At 46.7% G+C, this 21,950-nt stretch overlaps 1 protein-coding gene across 5 annotated transcripts in view; it reads right to left on the bottom strand.

The window, feature by feature from the left end:
* Positions 1-21,950, bottom strand: part of LOC139271360 (arf-GAP with SH3 domain, ANK repeat and PH domain-containing protein 1-like) — a 525,010-nt gene that overhangs the window by 235,002 nt on the left and 268,058 nt on the right. For all 5 annotated transcript variants that reach the window (XM_070888507.1, XM_070888511.1, XM_070888508.1 and 2 more), the window contains one exon: positions 16,048-16,134. In XM_070888507.1, coding sequence (XP_070744608.1) covers positions 16,048-16,134 — 87 coding nt within the window. The remainder of the gene's footprint in view (positions 1-16,047; positions 16,135-21,950) is intronic.

Raw genomic sequence — 21,950 nt, 5'->3', positions numbered from 1 at the left:
GGGGGGGTGGAAGAGAGTGGGGGGGGTGGAAGAGAGTGGGGGGGGTGGAAGAGAGTGGGGGGGGTGGAAGAGAGTGGGGGGGGTGGAAGAGAGTGGAGGGGGGTGGAAGAGAGTGGGGGGGGTGGAAGAGAGTGGAGGGGGGTGGAAGAGAGTGGGGGGGTGGAAGAGAGTGGGGGGGGGTGGAAGAGAGTGGGGGGGGTGGAAGAGAGTGGGGGGGGTGGAAGAGAGTGGGGGGGTGGAAGAGAGTGGGGGGGGTGGAAGAGAGTGGGGGGGGTGGAAGAGAGTGGGGGGGGTGGAAGAGAGTGGGGGGGGTGGAAGAGAGTGGGGGGGGTGGAAGAGAGTGGGGGGGGTGGAAGAGAGTGGGGGGGGTGGAAGAGAGTGGGGGGGGTGGAAGAGAGTGGGGGGGGTGGAAGAGAGTGGGGGGGGTGGAAGAGAGTGGGGGGGGTGGAAGAGAGTGGGGGGGGTGGAAGAGAGTGGGGGGGGTGGAAGAGAGTGGGGGGGTGGAAGAAAGTGGGGGGGTGGAAGAAAGTGGGGAGGTGGAAGAAAGTGGGGAGGTGGAAGAAAGTGGGGGGGGGGGGGAAGAAAGTGGGGGGGGGGGGGAAGAAAGTGGGGGGGGGGAAGAAAGTGGGGGGGGGGGAAGGAGGAAGAGACTGGGGGGGGGGGAAGGAGGAGGAAAGGAGGAAGAGACTGGGGGGGGGGGAAAGGAGGAAGAGACTGGGGGGGGGGGGAAGGAGGAAGAGACTGGGGGGGGGGGGAAGGAGGAAGAGACTGGGGGGGGGGGGAAGGAGGAAGAGACTGGGGGGGGGGGGAAGGAGGAAGAGACTGGGGGGGGGGGGGAAAGGAGGAAGAGACTGGGGGGGGGGGAAGGAGGAAGAGACTGGGGGGGGGGGGAGGAGGAAGAGACTGGGGGGGGGGGGAGGAGGAAGAGACTGGGGGGGAGGGGGGGGAGGAAGAAGAGACTGGGGGGTGAGGAGGAGGAAGAGACTGGGGGGGAGGAGGAAGAGACTGGGGGGGAGGAGGAAGAGACTGGGGGGGAGGAGGAAGAGACTGGGGGGGAGGAGGAGGAAGAGACTGGGGGGGAGGAGGAGGAAGAGACTGGGGGGGAGGAGGAGGAAGAGACTGGGGGGAGGGGGAAGGAGGAAGACTGGGGGGGAGGAGGAAGAGAGTGGGGGGGTGGAAGAGAGTGGGGGGGGTGGAAGAGAGTGGGGGGGGTGGAAGAGAGTGGGGGGGGTGGAAGAGAGTGGGGGGGGTGGAAGAGAGTGGGGGGGGTGGAAGAGAGTGGGGGGGGTGGAAGAGAGTGGGGGGGGTGGAAGAGAGTGGGGGGGGTGGAAGAGAGTGGGGGGGGTGGAAGAGAGTGGGGGGGGTGGAAGAGAGTGGGGGGGGTGGAAGAGAGTGGGGGGGGTGGAAGAGAGTGGGGGGGGTGGAAGAGAGTGGGGGGGGTGGAAGAGAGTGGGGGGGGTGGAAGAGAGTGGGGGGGGTGGAAGAGAGTGGGGGGGGTGGAAGAGAGTGGGGGGGGTGGAAGAGAGTGGGGGGGGTGGAAGAGAGTGGGGGGGGTGGAAGAGAGTGGGGGGGGTGGAAGAGAGTGGGGGGGGTGGAAGAGAGTGGGGGGGGTGGAAGAGAGTGGGGGGGTGGAAGAGAGTGGGGGGGGTGGAAGAGAGTGGGGGGGGTGGAAGAGAGTGGGGGGGGTGGAAGAGAGTGGGGGGGGTGGAAGAGAGTGGGGGGGGGTGGAAGAGAGTGGGGGGGGTGGAAGAGAGTGGGGGGGGTGGAAGAGAGTGGGGGGGGTGGAAGAGAGTGGGGGGGGTGGAAGAGAGTGGGGGGGGTGGAAGAGAGTGGGGGGGGGTGGAAGAAATTGGGGTGGTGGAAGAAAGTGGGGGGTGGAAGAAAGTGGGGGGGTGGAAGAAAGTGGGGGGGTGGAAGAAAGTGGGGGGGTGGAAGAAAGTGGGGGGGTGGAAGAAAGTGGGGGGGTGGAAGAAAGTGGGGGGTGGAAGAAAGTGGGGGGTGGAAGAAAGTGGGGGGGGGGGAAGAAAGTGGGGGGGGGGAAGAAAGTGGGGGGGGGGAAGAAAGTGGGGGGGGGAAGAAAGTGGGGGGGGGAAGGAGGAAGAGACTGGGGGGGGGGAAGGAGGAAGAGACTGGGGGGGGGAAGGAGGAAGAGACTGGGGGGGGGGAAGGAGGAAGAGACTGGGGGGGGGGGAAGGAGGAAGAGACTGGGGGGGGGGGAAGGAGGAAGAGACTGGGGGGGGGGGAAGGAGGAAGAGACTGGGGGGGGGGAAGGAGGAAGAGACTGGGGGGGGGGGAGGAGGAAGAGACTGGGGGGGGAGGAGGAGGAAGAGACTGGGGGGGGAGGAGGAGGAAGAGACTGGGGGGAGGAGGAGGAAGAGACTGGGGGGGAGGAGGAGGAAGAGACTGGGGGGAGGGGGAAGGAGGAAGAGACTGGGGGGAGGGGGAAGGAGGAAGAGACTGGGGGGGGGAGGAGGAGGAAGAGACTGGGGGGGGGAGGAGGAGGAAGAGACTGGGGGGAGGGGGAAGGAGGAAGAGACTGGGGGGAGGGGGAAGGAGGAAGAGACTGGGGGGGGAGGAGGAGGAAGAGACTGGGGGGGAGGAGGAGGAAGAGACTGGGGGGGAGGGGGAAGGAGGAAGACTGGGGGGGAGGAGGAAGAGACTGGGGGGGGGGGGAAGGAGGAAGAGACTGGGGGGGGGTGGAAGGAGGAAGAGACTGGGGGGGGTGGGGGGTGGGAGGAGGAGGAGGAAGAGACTGGGGGGGGAGGAGGAAGAGACTGGGGGGAGGAGGAAGAGACTGGGGGGGGGAGAGGAAGAGACTGGGGGGGGGGGGAGAGGAAGAGACTGGGGGGGGGGGAGAGAGGAAGAGACTGGGGGGGGAGAGGAGGAAGAGACTGGGGGGCGGGGGAGAGGAGGAAGAGACTGGGGGGGGAGGAGGAAGAGACTGGGGGGGGGGGAGGAGGAAGAGACTGGGGGGGGAGGAGGAAGAGACTGGGGGGGAGGAGGAAGAGACTGGGGGGGGAGGAGGAAGAGACTGGGGGGGGGGGGAAGGAGGAAGAGACTGGGGGGGGGTGGAAGGAGGAAGAGACTGGGGGGGGGGTGGGGGGAGGGAGGAGGAGGAGGAAGAGACTGGGGGGGGGGAGGAGGAAGAGACTGGGGGGGAGGAGGAAGAGACTGGGGGGGGGGGGGGAGGAGGAAGAGACTGGGAGGGGGGGGAGGAAGAGACTGGGAGGGGGGGGAGGAAGAGACTGGGGGGGGAGGAGGAAGAGACTGGGGGGGGGAGGAGGAAGAGACTGGGGGGGGAGGAGGAGGAAGAGACTGGGGGGGGGGGGTGGAAGGAGGAAGAGACTGGGGGGGGGGGGGGGAGGGAGGAGGAGGAGGAAGAGACTGGGGGGGGGGAGGAGGAAGAGACTGGGGGGGGGGGGAGGAGGAAGAGACTGGGGGGGGGGGAGGAAGAGACTGGGGGGGGGGGGAGAGGAAGAGACTGGGGGGGGGGAGAGGAGGAAGAGACTGGGGGGCGGGGGAGAGGAGGAAGAGACTGGGGGGGGAGGAGGAAGAGACTGGGGGGGGGGGGAGGAAGAGACTGGGGGGGAGGAGGAGGAGGAAGAGACTGGGGGGGAGGAGGAGGAGGAAGAGACTGGGAGGGGGGTGGGGAGGAAGAGACTGGGGGGGGTGGGGAGGAGGAAGAGACTGGGGGGGGAGGAGGAGGAGGAAGAGACTGGGGGGGGAGGAGGAAGAGACTGGGGGGGGAGGAGGAAGAGACTGGGGGGGGATGGAGGAAGAGACTGGGGGGGGGGGGGGTGGAGGAAGAGACTGGGGGGGGGGGGGCGGGGGGGAAGGGGAGAGAGAGAGGGAGAAGAGAGACACGGGTGGAGGGTGGGATTGGAGGGGAGAGGGGGAATTCCGGGAAGATGGATCAAGTTCTTCCAACCTCTCACAAGGGACATCTTTGGAGTGGATATCATCCAGAATTCACAACACTGTCACTATTCACTTCATACCCAATAAACCGGTTAACAATCCGCACACAATGCCTGCCTCATCTATGGTGGGGTGAGGCGGGGGGGGCGGTGTGGAATGGATGCACTGCGCTCAGATTAGGTCATTTGGCTGGGGGAGTGATGTACTTGGACTGGGGTAAGGCACTTTGGCTTTGGGAGCATGCATTTGGACCGACTGGGTAAGGCACTTTGGCTGGCCCTTGCTGTCTTCTGGGGAACTCTGTCCTCTCTCACTTCAGGAAGTCAAAGTGGATGGAGTTACAATTTGCAAAGTCAGTGAGACCTTGGGATCTGCGGTTCCAGTTACACAGTCCTGTGAAACTGCAGGTTGTGGCTTATCCTCCAAGGGGACTAATAATAGACAAAGGGTGGAGTATGGTGGCCATTTTTGCAGTACAAATAAGCGCATTTCTTTTTATGGCCTTGCTAACCTGTGTCACATCTTTTAGCGATTTGTGTATTTGTATTCCGAGATCCCTTTTCAAGTATTTATCCAATTCTCTTTTGAAAGTTATTATTGAATCAGCTTCCATCACCCTTTCAGGCGGTGCATTCCAGATCATAACAACTTGCTGCATTAAAAAAAAAATCACCTCATCTTCCTTCTGGTTCTTTCGGCAATCATCTTAAATCTCTGTCCTCTTGTTACCGACCCACCCGCCAGTGGAAACAGTTTCTCCTCCTTTACTCCAAAACCCTTCATAATTGTGAACACCTCTATTAAATCTCCCCTTAACTTTCTCTGCTCTGAGAACAATTCCAGTTTCTCTAGTCTTTTCATATAACTGAAGTCCCTCATCCCTGGTACCATTCGAGTGAGTCTCCTCTGCACCCTATCCAAGACATCCTTCCTAAAGTGGGTAGTCCAGAATTGGAAACAAAACTCCAGATAAGGCCTAAACAGTGATGTACAGAGGTTCAGCAGAACTTCATTGCTTTTGTACTCTATGCCTCTATTTATAAAGCCAAGGGTCCCATATACTTTCTTTTTAAAACAGCCTTATCACCTTTGTCCTGCCATCTTCAAAGATTTATATATGTGAACCCCGCCAGTCTCTTTGTTCCTGAACCCCATTTAAAATTGGACCATATAGTTTATATTGCTACCCCCTTATGCTTCCTTCCAAAAGGCACCACTTCACACTTCTCTGCATTGTGTCTGCCCATTTCACCATTCTCTCCCCTCTGGAAGTCTGCCACTATCAAAGTTTTCTGTTACCTGCAAACTTGAATTATGCCTATATTTATATATATTAACACGGATCTTTGTTAAGGGAATTAATTGACACAATGGCATGGGCTTCCCCCCTCTGTGCTCGTCAGCATACAATTCCCCACTTTGGGGGCTGGTGAGTGCAGAAATGTTAAACCCATGACAGTATTTACTGCTGTGGTTGGCAGACTGTTTCACATATCCATTACCCTATGGTGGGCGGAAGGGGCTGGAGGGGTGGAGGTAGAAATCTTCAATCTCTGGTTTCACCAGAGGTTTGTTAATTTGAATCAATGTTCTGCACTTGAAGTCCAAGTTATATTGGCCAATATATTACCACCTCATCAATATAGGGGGTCAATATAGGTCACCTATATTACCTGTGCCTCCCAGCATTTTAAAGATCTGTATCATAGCCCCCACCCAAACTTATTTTCTGCAATGTAAATAAGCTCAGCTCTGTCAATCTATTTTGAAACTTAGAGCTTTAAGATCGACAATCATTACTGCCACTTGTCTCTGAACCCTCCACAATGCTTCAATGTCCTCGGTAGCGATGCCTAAAAATTGTGCAATATATCCCAAATGTGGCCTCCCTAGTGATCTAAAGATTAGAATTACTGGTAACTAAGTCAAATGTTGATATGCATGTAACATTTGATTATATTTGTTGATAACAGTTTCACATGTACTATTGATTCAAAATGTCCAAAATCATTTATTCCACCTTTTCTAACTGTTGAGAAATCGGAATATATTTTGACAAGTAAAATTGAGTCTGAAGTTGCCAGTGAGCTATTTATTATTTTATGGACAATCCTTCAAATCTGAACACAGCAACTGCAGTATTCTTACATACATAGTATAACAGAACATAAAGGAATATTTTCATTTTCATGGAATGTTATGCATAATTTGAATCAAATTCTACATTTTCAATTAAATCATCAATTTTCATTATATTTCATCTCAACTGAATCAAAAATATTTTTGGTCTAACAATACCAAATATATGAATATACTATTTATAAATAAAATATTATATCGGACAATAGAATGCCATTTACAAAATTATATTGAATTGTTAAAAGGGTTTTTACAATATTTGGTTTTGCAGGTAGTCAGTCATGCACTAAACTATTTTTACACCCCTAAATATAATACAGGTACTTCATTAATAGTTGAAAACTGCTTTATAAAATACCACTCAAAGTTGTTAAACTTTGACGACTTGAATGCAAATTAATTATTTAACAAACCTTAGAAGTTATTTTTTTTTTTTAAATGTCACACAGCAACTACAGGTTTTGTTGGTTATTTTATATTTAGGCTTCTGAAAATGTAGGTACTTAGGGCTAGAATTTCCAAACAATCCGCCAGCGCTAGATTGCCGCCCAAAACACCGCTAAGATTCCCCAAATTATTGCTGGCGAAAAATTCATAATAAAAAGGAAAAAATCTGTCCAGCGAAAAAAAAATGGGCCTTATACCTCGATTTGCAGCGAAAAAATGGAATCTTGGGCCGATTGGGCGGATCTTAAAAAAAATGGGCTATAATTACTAAAAATTTACACCAAGGCAGTGGGTTGGGCCGAGAAGAAAAACACAAAATATTTTTTCAAAAAACATAAAATTAAAAAAAATAATCAGAAAAACATTCTTCGGCCCCTTTTCACTTAAATCACTGCAAGAGAATTTTAAAATAATAAGTAAAAACCCATTTACTTACCTTTTTTGCAGGGCTACTTACCTACCACCCAGCTCTGCGGATTCTCGTGGGCGTTTTTTTCCCCAACTTACCTAAGGGTCACCTCCGAGCCAAAAATCGGGCAATGGTGGTCTATAGATGGTGCACGCTGGTGGTCCGTTCCCCAGCAGTACTTCAAAACTGCCGGTGGAACTCAGCTATGGAAAATGTTGCCGACCCGGTTCTCACCCAAAATGGCCAATACCGCCAAAAAACCGGGCGGCGAAGCAATGGAAATTCTACCCCTGAGGTTAAAACTGTAGGCAAGCTTTTTAATTCTCTGGTTTGGAATTCAGAAAAGGCATCTTTTTTTAAATCTTTAGTGCATTATCAGAGCAGCAATAGTTCTTTCTGCATCAGAAGACTTTTTGATATGCTCATAAATCTACACTGGTTTAGTGGAGGAAATGGGTTGACTTTTAGCTGTGTTTGTTCTAACAGGCTGTGTTTGTTCTAACAGCATGATCTCTGGAATACGAGAGAATAATAGGCATTCTATAATACTATTTTTTTTAAATGAGAGACAGCGCAAAAGGAAAAAAAATTTTTTTTTAAATTATTTCCCAATAATTCATGGCCGATTAAGTTCATGTAATCTTGAAGTGATGCTCTCTGTCTGCAATGGGGACATTAAGCAAGGATCAAGTGACTTGTAATGGCACAGACATAGTAAATCAGACTTTAATTTTATCAAATAAATAAATAATAATGGAGATAAAAGTAAGTACATCTATTTTTGAAGTGCAAATGAAAATTAACTACTAGTCACCTGATCCTTTCAATGCAATTATCTTGTAAAGATCTCAACCCATTATTCTTCCTACAATAGCAATAGACCTACCTATATGTAAGGATGAGATTTTAATGTTTCTAATCTTCTGTATTGAAGAATTTTAAATCAAGAAAAATCTCCAGTATACCATGAAAAATTATGCTACAATAGGAACTGTAGCATAACATGCCATTTTATGACATAACTTTTTTTTATTAAAGTCAATATTGCCAGAGTGAATATTGCAAATAAAGCCATCCTTATTCTTTGATACAGTAAAATAACAGTGCAGATCTAATCCACGCCAGATCACAAAGAGAAATACCATGGAATTTGGTATGTGTCGGTTAAATTTGTTGCCAAGCATGAGACGGTGTAAACAACTATTCATCCCCAATATTCAGTCTCGATATACAATAAGGAAGTACATGAAACTAGCAGGAGGAGCTCCAAGGGCATACACCTCCAGGCCAGCTGGAGCACCGACTCTGCATCACAACCACTATGTCATCTGACTGCCCATCTAATATTAAGTCATAGATAAGCCAGAAATTCCTCCAGTAGAACTGTGGGAAAAATGAAGCCAAAGGCTCTATATCCTGACCTGTCCCTTTCCCCAGGTACTCGATCCTGAGCTTCAAACACCATATTCTATCCATCATTAAGACAGTTTACTTCAATCTTTACAACACTGCTCGTCTTTACTCCACTCTAGTGCAGTGCTGAGGGAGCGTTGCACTGTCGGAGGTGCCGTCTTTCAGATGAGACATTAAACAGAGATCCCGTCTGCTCTCTCAAGTGGACGTAAAAGATCCCATGGCACTATTTCGAAGAAGAGCAAGAAAGGCAGTTGCCTCCGGTGTCTTGGCCAATATTTATCCCTCAATCAACATAACAAAAAACAGATTATCTGGTCATCATATTACTGTTTATGAGAGTTTGCTGTGCACAAGTTGGCTGCCGCATTTCCCACATTACAACAGTGACTACACTCCAGAAGTATGTAATTGGCTGTAAAGAGCTTTGAGACATCCGGTGGTCATGAAAGGCGCTTATATAAATGCAAGTCTTTTTTTCTTTTTACCATATTTCAAATCCTTCTGCCATTGAAACCCTTATCCATTCTTTTGTCACTTTAAGACTTGACTTCTCAAATGGCCTGAACAACTTCCCAAACTCCTATACAAACCACTATTTTTCCAGAACTCTATTGCCGACCTATTGCCCCACTTGATTACTAATTTTCACACTCATTATTACTGTTCTCACTGAGCTCCACTGATTCCCCGTCTCCTAATGCATCAAATTTGAAATTCTTGTCCTCATTTACAAATTCTAGATTTAGTTTTAAATCATTCTCCTTGGTTACAAATTTCTCCTCATCTTACTTCTGCAACCTCCCCAGCTCTATACCCTGTAAGGACACACCAGCAGCAGCCACCGCAAAAGAGGCCTGGAAACTCCAAACAGTGTCAGGCCATTCCAACAGGGAAGAGCCACTCCAGCCACAGAGTGTCCCCACTCTCTAATTCTCAGCCACAGGAAATTCAGGGACTTGTTTGAGGGAAATATATTGGATCGGTGAAGTTCATCCACCCTTCCTGTATATTCGTCTTGTGCTCTGTGCATGTCAACTAAGTGATATCTCATTTCAATGAAAGAGCATGAGATGACAACATTTTGGCATGGTCATTTCCTGAGATAAGTGAAACCTAGGCAAAAAAGGAAAATAGAACTTAAGAACTGCCCCATGTTTTGAAGAAAATACAGACGATCTATTCTATTACCATTGTACTGAATTTTCTTGCTCTTTAAGCTGATGAGAGCTAGTACAGATCAGCAATGTTAAAGAAATTAAACATCATGGGAACCCATGGACCATGAGATCGTGGCAATTACAGAGGACCAAATTCAAGTCCCATAAAGGGGACACCTAAAAAACACATGTTCCCCATCATAATCCCTACCAGAAGTGGATGACAGATGAAAACAGCAGCAAAACAGATACTCAGAACTTGGAAATGAATCCTTCATCTAGCAGCATCTGTAGGTAGCAAAGAATTGTACCAGAATGAAAAAAAAAGTAACATTACCTATTTTCAAAATTTGGATTCACACTCAGTGAATGGAAGAAAGCTGAGTAGGAACCGTCCCTGGCAAAGGTTCTACGCATTGCCTAGGAATATTGGGCCCAAGTTTCCGCCACCTGTAAAAACGGAGCACCTTAATAAAAAGGGCGCCGAAAACTTATCTTCTAATGCTCCGAGTTCCTCAGGACGTCTTCGGCCAAGGCGTAGCGCAGCACATGTGGTGGGAGCCAGGTCCCGGCGCTGAAAGCAGTACCAGGACCTCTGCACATGCACGCTAGAGTGTGCACACATGTGCAGTAACTCCACGCAGCCCGACGTTCTGCAGTTCAGCCTCCTGTCACAGTAGTTCACATTTTATTTCATCTCTACTTGCATATCCCTTAGGTCAGTGAATCGCAAACCATTCCATAGCCAAGAGAGCAGACAGGTAATGTTTCCCAGCCTCTGCCAATTGGTATGCTTGAGTTGTCTATTGGGAGGTGCAGGAGATCAATGTAATTTGCTTATACTTTTGTTGTCCCTCCCTTTGCTAGCTTTTTCAAAATGTCATTTTGTGGAACCTTAGCTAAGGTGAAGAAGTTGCAGTTTGAAATCGTGTGCATCAACTTGCCATTCCATGGGCTAGAATGCTGGGGCACAAATGTAGTATAGCCCTACCATGTTTTAAAATAATATAAAACTGCTTAGCATCAGGGATTCAAGGGAGCTTAAGCGATAGATCAAAATAGCTGGTAGCATTTGTGAAACTTACTATGGAGAATGATGAACTACATGCAAGGAATAACTAAAGTGTATCCTATTTAGTTACTCATGGTCCAAATCATAAATACGCTATTCGCAAAAAGATTTTCTTGACATGCCTCACCCCGCCTCCCCCCCCCCCCCCCCCACCACGTTCAGCCTCCGTTCACGCGCCCCCCCCCCGCATTCAGCCTCCCCACCCCTCCCTCCCCCCTCCCCTCTCTGTCAGAAACATAGAGAGACATTGACAGAGACAGAGACAGAGAGAGAGACACTGACACAGAGAGAGACACTAACAGAGACACAGAGAGAGACACTAACAGAGACACAGAGAGAGAGAGAGAGACATGGACAGAAACACAGAGAGGCTGACAGAAACACCTTCCCTTCACATAAAGGTAGGACTCTTTTTTATTTGTTATTGATTGATTGGTTGCTTAGTGCTTGTCTTGCCTTGGTGCTTTAGGTGCAGGGTTCCTTCTATTTTTTATTTGTTAATTAATTGCTTATTACTTTTTGTGCTTCGTTTAGTGCTTGGTGCTTTAAATGTACTGCTTTGTTTAGTGCTTCATGCTTTAAATGTATTTATGCTTCTTTATGTTGTTGTGAAGGTGTTTCGTGCTTTGGAAAATCCTCTAACCAACCCCCCCACCCGCCCCACTGTTGATGTTTCTGCCTCAGCCGGGAGCCTACACTTGCTTATTTATAAAAAGAGAAATAACTGACCTCGCTCAGCAGATACAAGGCAAAATATCATCGCAATAGGTTTTAGGCCATTTTAAGTGAGGTGTTTAATGCATGATTCCTTTGTGTTTAATGCTCCCCCCGCCCCCCCGCCCCCATCTCTGGCTGTACCTGCACTAAACTTAACTCTAGATAAGGTTTTTCAGAACTTACAAAAGTGGACACTTATTCCATTCTAAGTTAGTTTGGGTAAGTTTTTGCTGCCTAAACTTGCAAACCAGGCCTAAGTGGCTGGACTTTTGAAAAAAAAACCGAACTAAAAAATTAAACTAACTCACTAGAACTGGAGCAAATTAAATGCTGAGAATTGCGATTTCTAAGATACTCCAAACTAAACTAGTTCTGTGATTCTTCAGCCTCAAAAGGGGACGAGAAGCATACTGAAACGTAAAAGTAAAGGTAAACCCAAAGCATTACTTAAGGGTAATCCAAGACAATAGGACAGGGAGGTGCAGGTTGAAACTAATAAAAGGACAAATTTAGGATTTATTAAAACAAAGACAGAGTTAAGATAAGCAATGACCAAAACAACCATGGTTCATCTGTTCAGTTCAGTTTAAATCCTGCCCAGATGACTACTTTCTAATTTAAATTTTATTTTGAAGTCACACAAAGTAAAACAACACTTTGAAGAGACTTTCAGGAAGAGTAGTGGAGGTTAAAACTTTAGATTCATTAAAGACCCTATTGAATGTCATAATGGAGAAAAAATAGATTTTTGCTGTTTGATGGGTAAGCTAAGGTGGGAAAAATGGCCTTCCTCATCTTTATTCATCTTCTGATCTTATCTGTCACCAACAGCACTCTGAAATTAAAACTTCTATCAGTGCATGACAGTCGAATCTCCGCCTGTTGATGGCATGAATGAGAGGAAAGGTAGGGATGCTCTCCAAAACTATACCACAACAGCTTTAAGCCACTTAACACTCCATCCATGTTCAATTGTGGTAAACACATTTAACAATTTTTTTTAAACTGCAAATGCTGAAAAACTGAAATAAAAACAGAAAATGTTTGGAACTGTCAGTCAACTCCTTTAGAGAGAAAGAAAAATCCGAAAAAGGACACTGTCCAAAACGTAAATATTTCACCGGTTTTTAACATCTCCTTTTCAAAGAGACATAATTGAAAATTATAGTTTGCCAAAGAATTACCAAATAATGCATTCTTTGTTCTCCAAATAGTACAGTTCATTTAATACATGCCACCAAATCTTCCCAGTCTTCAGAAAAACACAGAGCAGTACATTTGGAAGATAAGACACATTCACTGCCACTCCACACTATGAAAAAACGACTGCTTTCTTTGTACCGAACAATAATGCTTATGTTTACAAATCTGGACAGAAAAAAATACTGAGACAGCTGCCTGGGTTATTTCAATGCTGGCTACAGCCCTGGGGTAAGTTGTTCTCTAAATAATCACATTTTAATGGCTTGCCGACAGAACCCAGAAAGTGATTTAGTTTCTGCCAAACTATTATTCGTGTCAGTTTGTTTGGTCCATTTTCAGGATGCTACAATGAATTTTTAAAAATATAAAACTCAGTTCCTGGAAATTTAGTTTTTTTTTTAAAGCAAAGACATACTTGACAGGCACAGTTTGAAAATGAAAGAAATCCTCCCATTGGTTTACTAACAGACTAAAACAGCATCACTGATTCTTGAAAAAAGGTGCTTCAAGAGAATCCCGTTGATTGATATCAGTGGGGCTCATCCACTTCGTGATTCCACTCAACAAATAGATCAGCTAAGAGTTATGTGGACAAGCATTAAAAACACACTTTTTTAATAAAAGATAAATGAGAAAGAAATGAAGCGCATGGAAGAGAACGTTTATCATTTATTAAACAAAGAATCAAAATAAGCAACAAGAAAAACAATCAACTTTCAACTTTAGTTTCAAAGCAACCAGCCTGACCGATCCTCCCTGACCCAACCGACCCTCCACACACACACCCGCCCCGGCCCAACTGACCACCCTATCCCGACTGATTCCTGCCGCCCCCACTGCCCCCCCACTCCACCCGACCTTCGGTGGCCCGATCGACCCCCGCCGGTCTGACCGATCACTCACCGGCCTCGGCCCGACCAACTACTCTGACCGTTGGCGGCCCGACCAACACCCCGCAGCCTTGGCCCAACCCCCACCGTGGCCGACCAACCCCCCCCAACCCCAGGCCTGATCAACCCTCCTCAAACTCAGCCTGACCCTGCCCAACCGATTCCCCCCCACCTTCTTGGCCCTCCCGACCTCCGGCAGCCCGACCCCCCCCTTACCCCCCGACCAACCACACCGAGCTTCGGTGGCCGACTGTTGCCCCCACCCCTCCCCCGACCGACCCACCTGCCCCGATAGATCCCCCCTCCCCCTCACCTACCTCAACCCAGGCAAAGACATTCCGAAATCCGGAAATAGCCAGAATCCGGAACGGCCTCGGTCCTGAGGTTTCCCGATTTCGGACAACACACCTGTACTACGATGTGCAATTTTTTTTCTGTTCAATGCAACAATGTGTTAGCTCTCAACCCCATACTGCCACTCTATTGTCAGACTGCTATCCTCTCCACCTTCACCCACCTTTGCCCTCTACCTCAGTTCATCTGCTCCTGAAACCCGAAGCCTTTTGTTAATAACTTCAGTCAATTATTCCAAAGCTCTCTATTGGCCAGCCTTCCATCCTCCACAAATGTCAGCTCAACGAAAACTCTGCTATCTATATCCTAACCTGCAGTCAGAGCCCAGTCTCTCATTACCCCCAGCTTTGCTGGTGTCTTAGCTCCTATTCCTCCAACACCTAGTATTTAAAATTCATGCCTTTGTCTTTAGATTCTTTCATGGCCTCCCCATCTATGAAACCTCCTCCAGCTCTAAAGTCCCCAACATGAATTCTCTGTCCTTCTGACTCTGGCAGCATCCTCCCCGCCCAACCCCCCCCCCCCCCCCCCGCCTTCCGAATATTGTCAGCCATGCTTGGAGCTGCCAGGCCCCAACCCTGGGATTCCCTTGTAAACCGCTCTCCCTCTCGTTATTTAATACTCTCGTTAAAACCCACTTCTGAGCAACCTTTTGGTCACCTCTCAGAATCTCCTTATTTGGCTCAGCTTATGTTTTTTCTGATCATGCCTCTGAGGAACATTTTTCTACATTCAAGGCACTATATAAATTCAAGTTGTTGTTGTAAATTATGAGAGACTCGAGAACAGAGTTTAAGTTGGTTACTTGAGGTAAGTTTTTTTTTTCATCCAAAGGGAGCGTAACCAGCCACCTATACCAATTCTGGCTATTTAGTGAACTTTGGCCAGCTGATAGTTACTCCATTTCTGCTTAGGCCAGCGTATGTGGCCTCTCAAGAAAACCCTTGTGGAGAGTTAAAGAAATCGGTGCAGGTAAGTAAGTCGGAAGCCATTCAGCCTGGGCTAGGGGCAGGAACTGGAGCGGACCGGGCCCGGAACTCACTCGGGGACCGGAGAGGGTCGGCAGGCGAGGGAGCGCATTTACCGGCAAGCCCTTTGACCTGGCATAGGGGTGGGAAGTGGAGCAGACATGGGGAAAGCACTCACTCGGGGACTGGAGAGAGTCGGCAGGGGAGAGAGCAACTGATTTATCCAGAAAGACCTGGGCATGGAGATGCCTCTGGAAGTGCCTTAGCTGTTATGGATGTAAAAGAACATGGAGTATCAGGAGGACCATTACTTGGATAACTCCTCAGTGACGGCAGAAGCACGAATCCAAACTCAACTTATCAATAAAGTGTTTGCAACTGTTTAACAATCTCCCTTTGTCATCATTTAACCCCACCTTCACAAAAATTACAAGTCCTTTAATCTAGTACCCATCCTATATTAACACATCGGAATTCTTTGGCCCTACATGGTCAACCAAACCTACATAATATGAATGAATAACTGAGCATGACATAAGTTCACAATTTTCTGTATGACTATAATTTCCATGAATAACTAATTACAAGCAACTTAAAAGTGACCATAAACTATCCCATTCTTTTCTTACTCTACATTTACCCTGGATATCTAGCTGCGCCCGCTTGAGATCCCGGTCCAAGTCTGGAGGCCTCTCGATTGCCAACTCGGAGCTTTACTGCACATGCGCGTCCATTGCAGCGACTTCAAAAACTTAAGTTTTTTTCCCGCGCACGCACAGAAGGCCCGGTTGCGTTTTTCGGTGCAGACAGCAGGGTCCACCCCGCTGAGGTGACTGGCTGCGCGGCTCCGGATTACAGTATAAACATCGTGGAAAGTTTGGACATCTTTTTCTGGCGCATTTATGGACCTAAATAACCGGCGCAATTCTGGCAATATGCCAGAAAACAGGCTTGGGCAAAATTGAGTCCTTAGAAACTATCCTTGACAAAATCTATTTTTAATCATCTTTTTAGCATAGTAGTGGCTTCATATTCAACAGCAATGACAAATTAAAAAAATTACCATAAATGCACTGTTAGAATGCAAGCTGAACTCAGTTATGCTTTTGTATTTCATAAGCCATTTTCAGCCAGACAAAAATCATGGCACTGAACATTGCTTTTCAAAACAAGAACTTTTATGAGTATCCAAAAAGTTTCAGACAAGACCAAAATGCTATCTTTTTTTAAATTTAGCAGCACAATGATCAAACAATATAATTTGTTATATAATAATCAAATCTCTATAGCTTTACTCCATAATTTGGAATATTTGGCTACTTTTATTAAATGTAAATTCTATTTCAAGTACACCTACTTCTTTTTGTTCAAGTTGCAGTGAGGATTTGAGCATATCACGGAGCGTGCACAGCTGCTTCTTTTCTTCATCCTGTGTTTGCTTGATCTGTGGAGAAGACAAACACTAAAATTGAAGCCGTGCCGTTTATCTGATATCAAAAAGTGAAAGAAAATAAAAGCTAGAATTCTTGGTTGCTTCCTAAAAAACTTTAGAACCCATTTTATAATGCAGATTCTCACAAAAAATCATTTGAGTAACCACTTGGTAAACATTAATGTTGTAAAGCAACTTATGTTCATACTTGGTTTATTGTCACCACTAAGAAAAATTCCTGTAAGAATGGTAAACTTAAATATTGCTAAAATTATTTTAGAGATTTCCCATTTAAGCCTCAAGTAAAATTTTGACTCAGCTAGAGGAATGTTTCATTGCAATATGTTCCTAATCTTCAGAGCCTGATTAATATTTTTTCCAAACAGTGGAGTATAAAATTGCTTAAAACCATTTTTTTTCCAATACATTAAGATTTCCTGCTTCACCACTTCCAAAATGATAATCATGAATAGCAACTCGGAACATTATAGAACATACTTCTATGCAATTTAAGAAAACAGACAATGGTCAACTTTATATATTTTAACATGGTTAAAAAAATGCTCAGTTTGGTTTACATATCAATCCATTTTAATGCCTTTTTATGCACTGTAAAATCTAAAAAATTAAGAATATATTTTGGAGTTTTACAATGCCCTGAATTAAGATACTCAGCAAAAATGCATAATCAAAGTCACGAAGAAATACAAACCATTCCAGAGGAACAAGAAAATAATGAGAGCTAGAAAATCGGGTTTTAGCGATTTCGCCCATTTTTGGGCGATAATCGCAGCATTATTTTTTTTCGCGCTGGGGTACCGCTATCGCCAGATCCAGCAAAATTCGTCAAACAGTGACTGGCGATAGCGATAAATCCGGCATTGTACAACTGAATTTGTGCGCCGCAACCGAAATTTGCGATCGGAAAAAAAAAAAGGAACTTCTGCGCATGCACAAATTTTTTTTCTCCCGTTTTTTTTTTGCCTTTTTTTCTTCCCGCGTTTAAGGTTAGCTGTCAGTACACCCAGGGCTGAATCAGCCATTTACAGATAGCAGGCATGATGGAAGGAGAGGGGAGCAGGCAGAGAGCGAGGAAGTTCAGTAATGAGGCGAACGAGGCCCTTATCGCAGCGGTGGAGAGGAGATGGGGTGAATTAAATAGGAGGAGTGCAAGTAAACCCCTCCCAGCGATTTATATACGTCTTTGGACTAGCATATCTGAGGAGGTGTCTTTTGTGGACGACATCAGAAGGATCCATACCCTGTGCCGCAAGAGGTTCAATGGCCATTGCAGGATCGTCAGAATAAGAAATATTTTTATTGATGCACTCCTTCATAACTTAAATTATAAATCTGACACATGTTGGTATAAGTAGGCTTCGTGTTGCACCTTATTTGCCATGAATGATCTTTGCACGTTATTAAGATTGCTTTCTGAGATCTTAAAAGATGTTTCTGTACTGCGATGTCTTCCTCATGAATCACGTGCAATTTCCAAGGTCATTAAATAGAGGACTGTTGTAAGGTTACTAATCTTCAGAAAAAAAAACAGAAGACCATGAACTAAAAGTTAATTAATTCAAGATTTTGGAATTTAATAAAAGCTTTTGGAATTAAGCTGGACAATTAAGGACATTCTGTGGTCAGGAACCAAAACTGACTTCATGTATAACAATGGAGTTATTACATGCGGCCCTGAACTTGATTGAGCAGGGTGGGGAAAAACAAGCCCACTGGAGACACCAAGTCTGTAAAAAGACCGGACAACAAAGGACCGAACGAAATACACATGTTTGGATAACAGAGCATTCAGCAGAAGGAAATATCTTTTGTATTGTTGACTGTGTGTGCAAATTAGTAGCCATTCAAACTCATCACCACAGCCAGTTAAACAAATCACCACATCCATAATCAGATCTCAGCCCGGCGGGAGATCAGTCAAAACCTGAGTATAAATATGTGAGCGAGAAGCAGCTCAGCGAAGGAGGACAGGAAGACAGAAAAAGAGCAGGCAACAAATGAAGGAACAGAAGCAGCAGAAAGGAACAGGAGCTGCAGAGAAGAAGAAGAAACAGCAGGTCACGGAATCAACGGCCACGAACCTACAGGGCTGGTAATTGTATGTCCAAAGTCAATTTCTCTCAGCAGTCTAGTCCTGTAGTTTTAGTCGGTTTTTGTTGCATAATAAAACTGACACTAGTTAAGCCTAAATTTTGTGCCACGTGTTGTCCTTTCCCACTATAAGTTCTGAGGTCTAAGAATCAGAGTAGAGTGAAAAACAAACACCCTACACTGTATTAAATGCACACAGTATGGTATGTGCTTTGATGGCTATGTGTATGTGCCACAAGAGCAGAAGGGCCCTCTGGTAACCATTCCCATTGTCATCTTTGCAGGGGAAAGTTGTCCCACAACCACCGAGAGCAGTGACGGACAGGTGGCGGTCCACCCAGAACAATGCCTCTGACAGACCTGGATGAGCGCTTGACAGATCTGATCGGTGCCTCAGGGAGGTCAACTACCCATGGGGCTGCTGAGCACCTGTTCTAAACTGAAAGTAAGTCCTGCAAAATCCTCAGGCTAGGTTGGGGCAATGTAATGTAGTGTCTGTGGACTAGGGTTCAGGCAATGTGATGCAGTGTCTCTCGACTACATATAATGCAGTAGCGGCAGTCCTTCAAATGAGCCTGTGCTATGTGACCTTACTCATGTCACCCTGCACCATCCCCTGCTGCTAACCACTCGTCTGTTGTTTTCTATTTCCAGATGAGGAGTCACATGTGCCACAGCCTTGAATGGAAGCCTCCACCTCAGTCAGTCATGTGAGGGTGGAGGAAGGGGATGAGGGCGATGCAGACGATGAGGAACCTCCACGGGAGGACCAAACTGAGCAACCTATTTCCAGGAGGGTGGGGTAGCCGATGCACTCAACAACTATTTTTGCTGCAGCCACGAGCTCGTCCGAGGAAGAAACATTTTCGGTCTTTGAACCATCAGAGGCCCCGGGTACAAGTGGCATGCAGCAACACACCACTGGGGTTGAATCCCGTATGCCATCTCTCCGGAAGATGAGTTGGCAAATCCGGTTTGCCGACAGGCAGACGTACACCTGGACATGGTGGGACTGTCCTGGAAGAGCATCCAGCTCACCCGACAGCTCCTGGAGATCTTGGCTAATATTCCCCCAAGCACTGAGGCACTATCCACGAACATGAGAGGGCATGTCGCAGATTGTCTGTGCGGGCTGCGAAACTACCAAGGCCATCAATGCCCACGCACAATTGATGGTCTCGATCTTTGACACTACAGTCCCCAGTGTCACACCCAGACCGACATCACCTGTGAGTGGTGAGGTCGAGCAAGAGCCTCGCCACTCAGAAGCTGGTCTTTCCACACCCCGAGCTTCTCCAGTGGATCCACACATGGCGTTGCCATTGTCTCGACCTGCAATACAGCCGCCGTACTGCACGAACTCTTGGTACCAACTTGGGTAGGGAGGAGGAGCCACAGGTAAAAGACGTTGGGTGCAGGGGCTGTTGTTTCGTAGTTGTCTTTTTGCTGTCTTGCTGTTGATATTTTTATAAAAGTTTTAAAAATTTCCCAATTCACAATAATGTTTAATAAATTTCGTTCCACTTTTGAGATGTTTAAATTTTATTCAAGTTAAATCTTATTCAAGTTACAATGTTTAATAAATCTTATTCAAGTTACTGTATGTTTAATAAATTGAGGATAAATTTAGGGCATTTATAGTGATGGGGTATGTAATTTCTCTAGCAGTATTGGTCAATAATCACATGCTGCAAACTGAAGATGGGAGAAGGTATATTGAAGAGCATTCATTACGTGCCCAATCAAAGAGCTGGCTGACTGCGGAGGAGGAGGAGACCTTACACCCAACGCACTTACAGGGAAAAGTGATCATACCTGGAGTTGTCCGATAACACATGCCTTAGGAGGCTGCACTTCCAAAAGGAGGTCATCGCTGAGATATGCCAGCTCATCAAGGGAGATCTGCAGCCTACCAGCACCATCAGGACCGCACTGCCCGTTGAGGTAAAGTTTACTGCGGCACATTCTACGCATCGGGCTCCTTTCAGTGATATTTGCGCTCTCAGCATGCCACACATTGCTCCATTCAACAGGTGACTAAAGCCCTTTACGCTCGCAGGATGGACTTTATAAGCTTCCCTATGAGCAGGGAGGCAGAGACTGGGAGGGCTTTGGGTTTTTCGCGAATATCAAACTTCCCCAAGGTGCATTGCCCTGAGAACACCTTTACAGAATGCGGAGGTGTTTCGGAACAGAAAGGGATTCCATTCCCTGAATGTGCAGCTGATTGTCGACCACAACCAAATCATCATGGCAGTAAATGCAAATTTTCCAGGGAGCATCCATGATGCGCACATCTTGCGTGAGAGCACTGTCTCTGACCTGTAAGAGTCAGCCACAAGGTCACAGTTGGATGCTAGGGGATAAAGGATATGGCCTTGCCAGCTGGTTCATGACCTCCCTGCATAATCCCCAGACGGAAGCACCACAATGAAAGCCATATAGCTACATGCAATATCGTCGAAAAGACAATTGGAGTTCTGAAGCAGCCTGGACCACTCAGGAGGCAACCTACAACACCACCCTGACCAGGGTCGCTGAGTTTATTGTGGTGTGCTGCATGTTGCATAACCTAGCTCTAAGGAGAGGACAACAATTGCCAGATGGGACCGCCGGTCCACCTCGGGGTGGAGGGAGGGGGACCTCGGGGAAGACAACCAGCCTGGCGATGAACCATGCCCCCCCCCTGCAAGACTGGAAAAGCCCTGTGGGAATTACGCAGCTGCAAAACTCTTGCATCAGCAGCTCATAAATAAACGATTTGCATGAACTTACATTGATGACAGCTACAATTATGGAAAGACAAGAGTTAGTTGCATTACGTTTCATCCTTGCCTGGCCATTGTTTTCCAACAATTGTATTCATGTTTTACCTTACCTTACGTTATTCGAAGACATTGCACAACAATTGTAAAATTCAATAAAATGTTTTAATAATTTAACAATGTAGCTGGTTCTGGTGTAAACTCTTTAATTGAAGTTACCTATTCTGATTTTATTTCTCTGCCCTTTCCCATGTCCATTGATAAACTTCCTTTTCAAATATTTATCCAGATAGCATTATATCCTTAGAAGCATTCCATTTTTGGTCAGGTGCTTCTCTCCTATAATGTTTTTTCTTATTGCCAATTAAAACTGTGTGGTTTTAGAATCAGTTTCCTGAAATCAAAATTACTTGATTTTATGGGGCCAATTTTAATCTCTATCACCTTTTGTAACCTTCTTTGCAAAAAACCACATGTGCAGAAAGGCCGTTGCTAGGGACGCCAGCCTTCCACATCGCTGAGGCCCAGTTCACATTGTTAGCTATCGCTGAGCTATCGCTGAGCTATCGCGCGCCCCCCGCCCCGGCCAAAAAAGCCGAAAGTAGCGATCAGACAAATGGGCGATCTTCCACCGATCCTGAAAGCTGAAACATTGCTAAGGCTGGAACATCGCCCATTTTTGGGGCGATAAGCCAGCTAAGTGGAAAGTCTAGCCCATGTCAGCTCAGAATCATCAACTCAGAACAGATGAGTTGTCCCAGAAAGATTCGACAAGGTGCAAGCTTTTTGTGACCCACACAATAATTTAAGTGGTAATTGGTAATCATCGCAGGGCTGTTATTTGCAATGACAAAATTTTTTGCCATCGTCAGCATTTATCTTGATTCAAAATTGATGAATTGTTATTTGTTCTAATATATTTACAAACAGGCTGGAGTTGTGTGTAACGGA

The sequence above is a fragment of the Pristiophorus japonicus genome, chromosome 1 (genome assembly GCF_044704955.1).
Source record: "Pristiophorus japonicus isolate sPriJap1 chromosome 1, sPriJap1.hap1, whole genome shotgun sequence".
NCBI classification, from domain to species: Eukaryota; Metazoa; Chordata; class Chondrichthyes; family Pristiophoridae; genus Pristiophorus; species Pristiophorus japonicus.
Note: the sequence above shows the minus strand (reverse complement) of the source record. Positions and strands in the feature narration are given on the sequence as shown.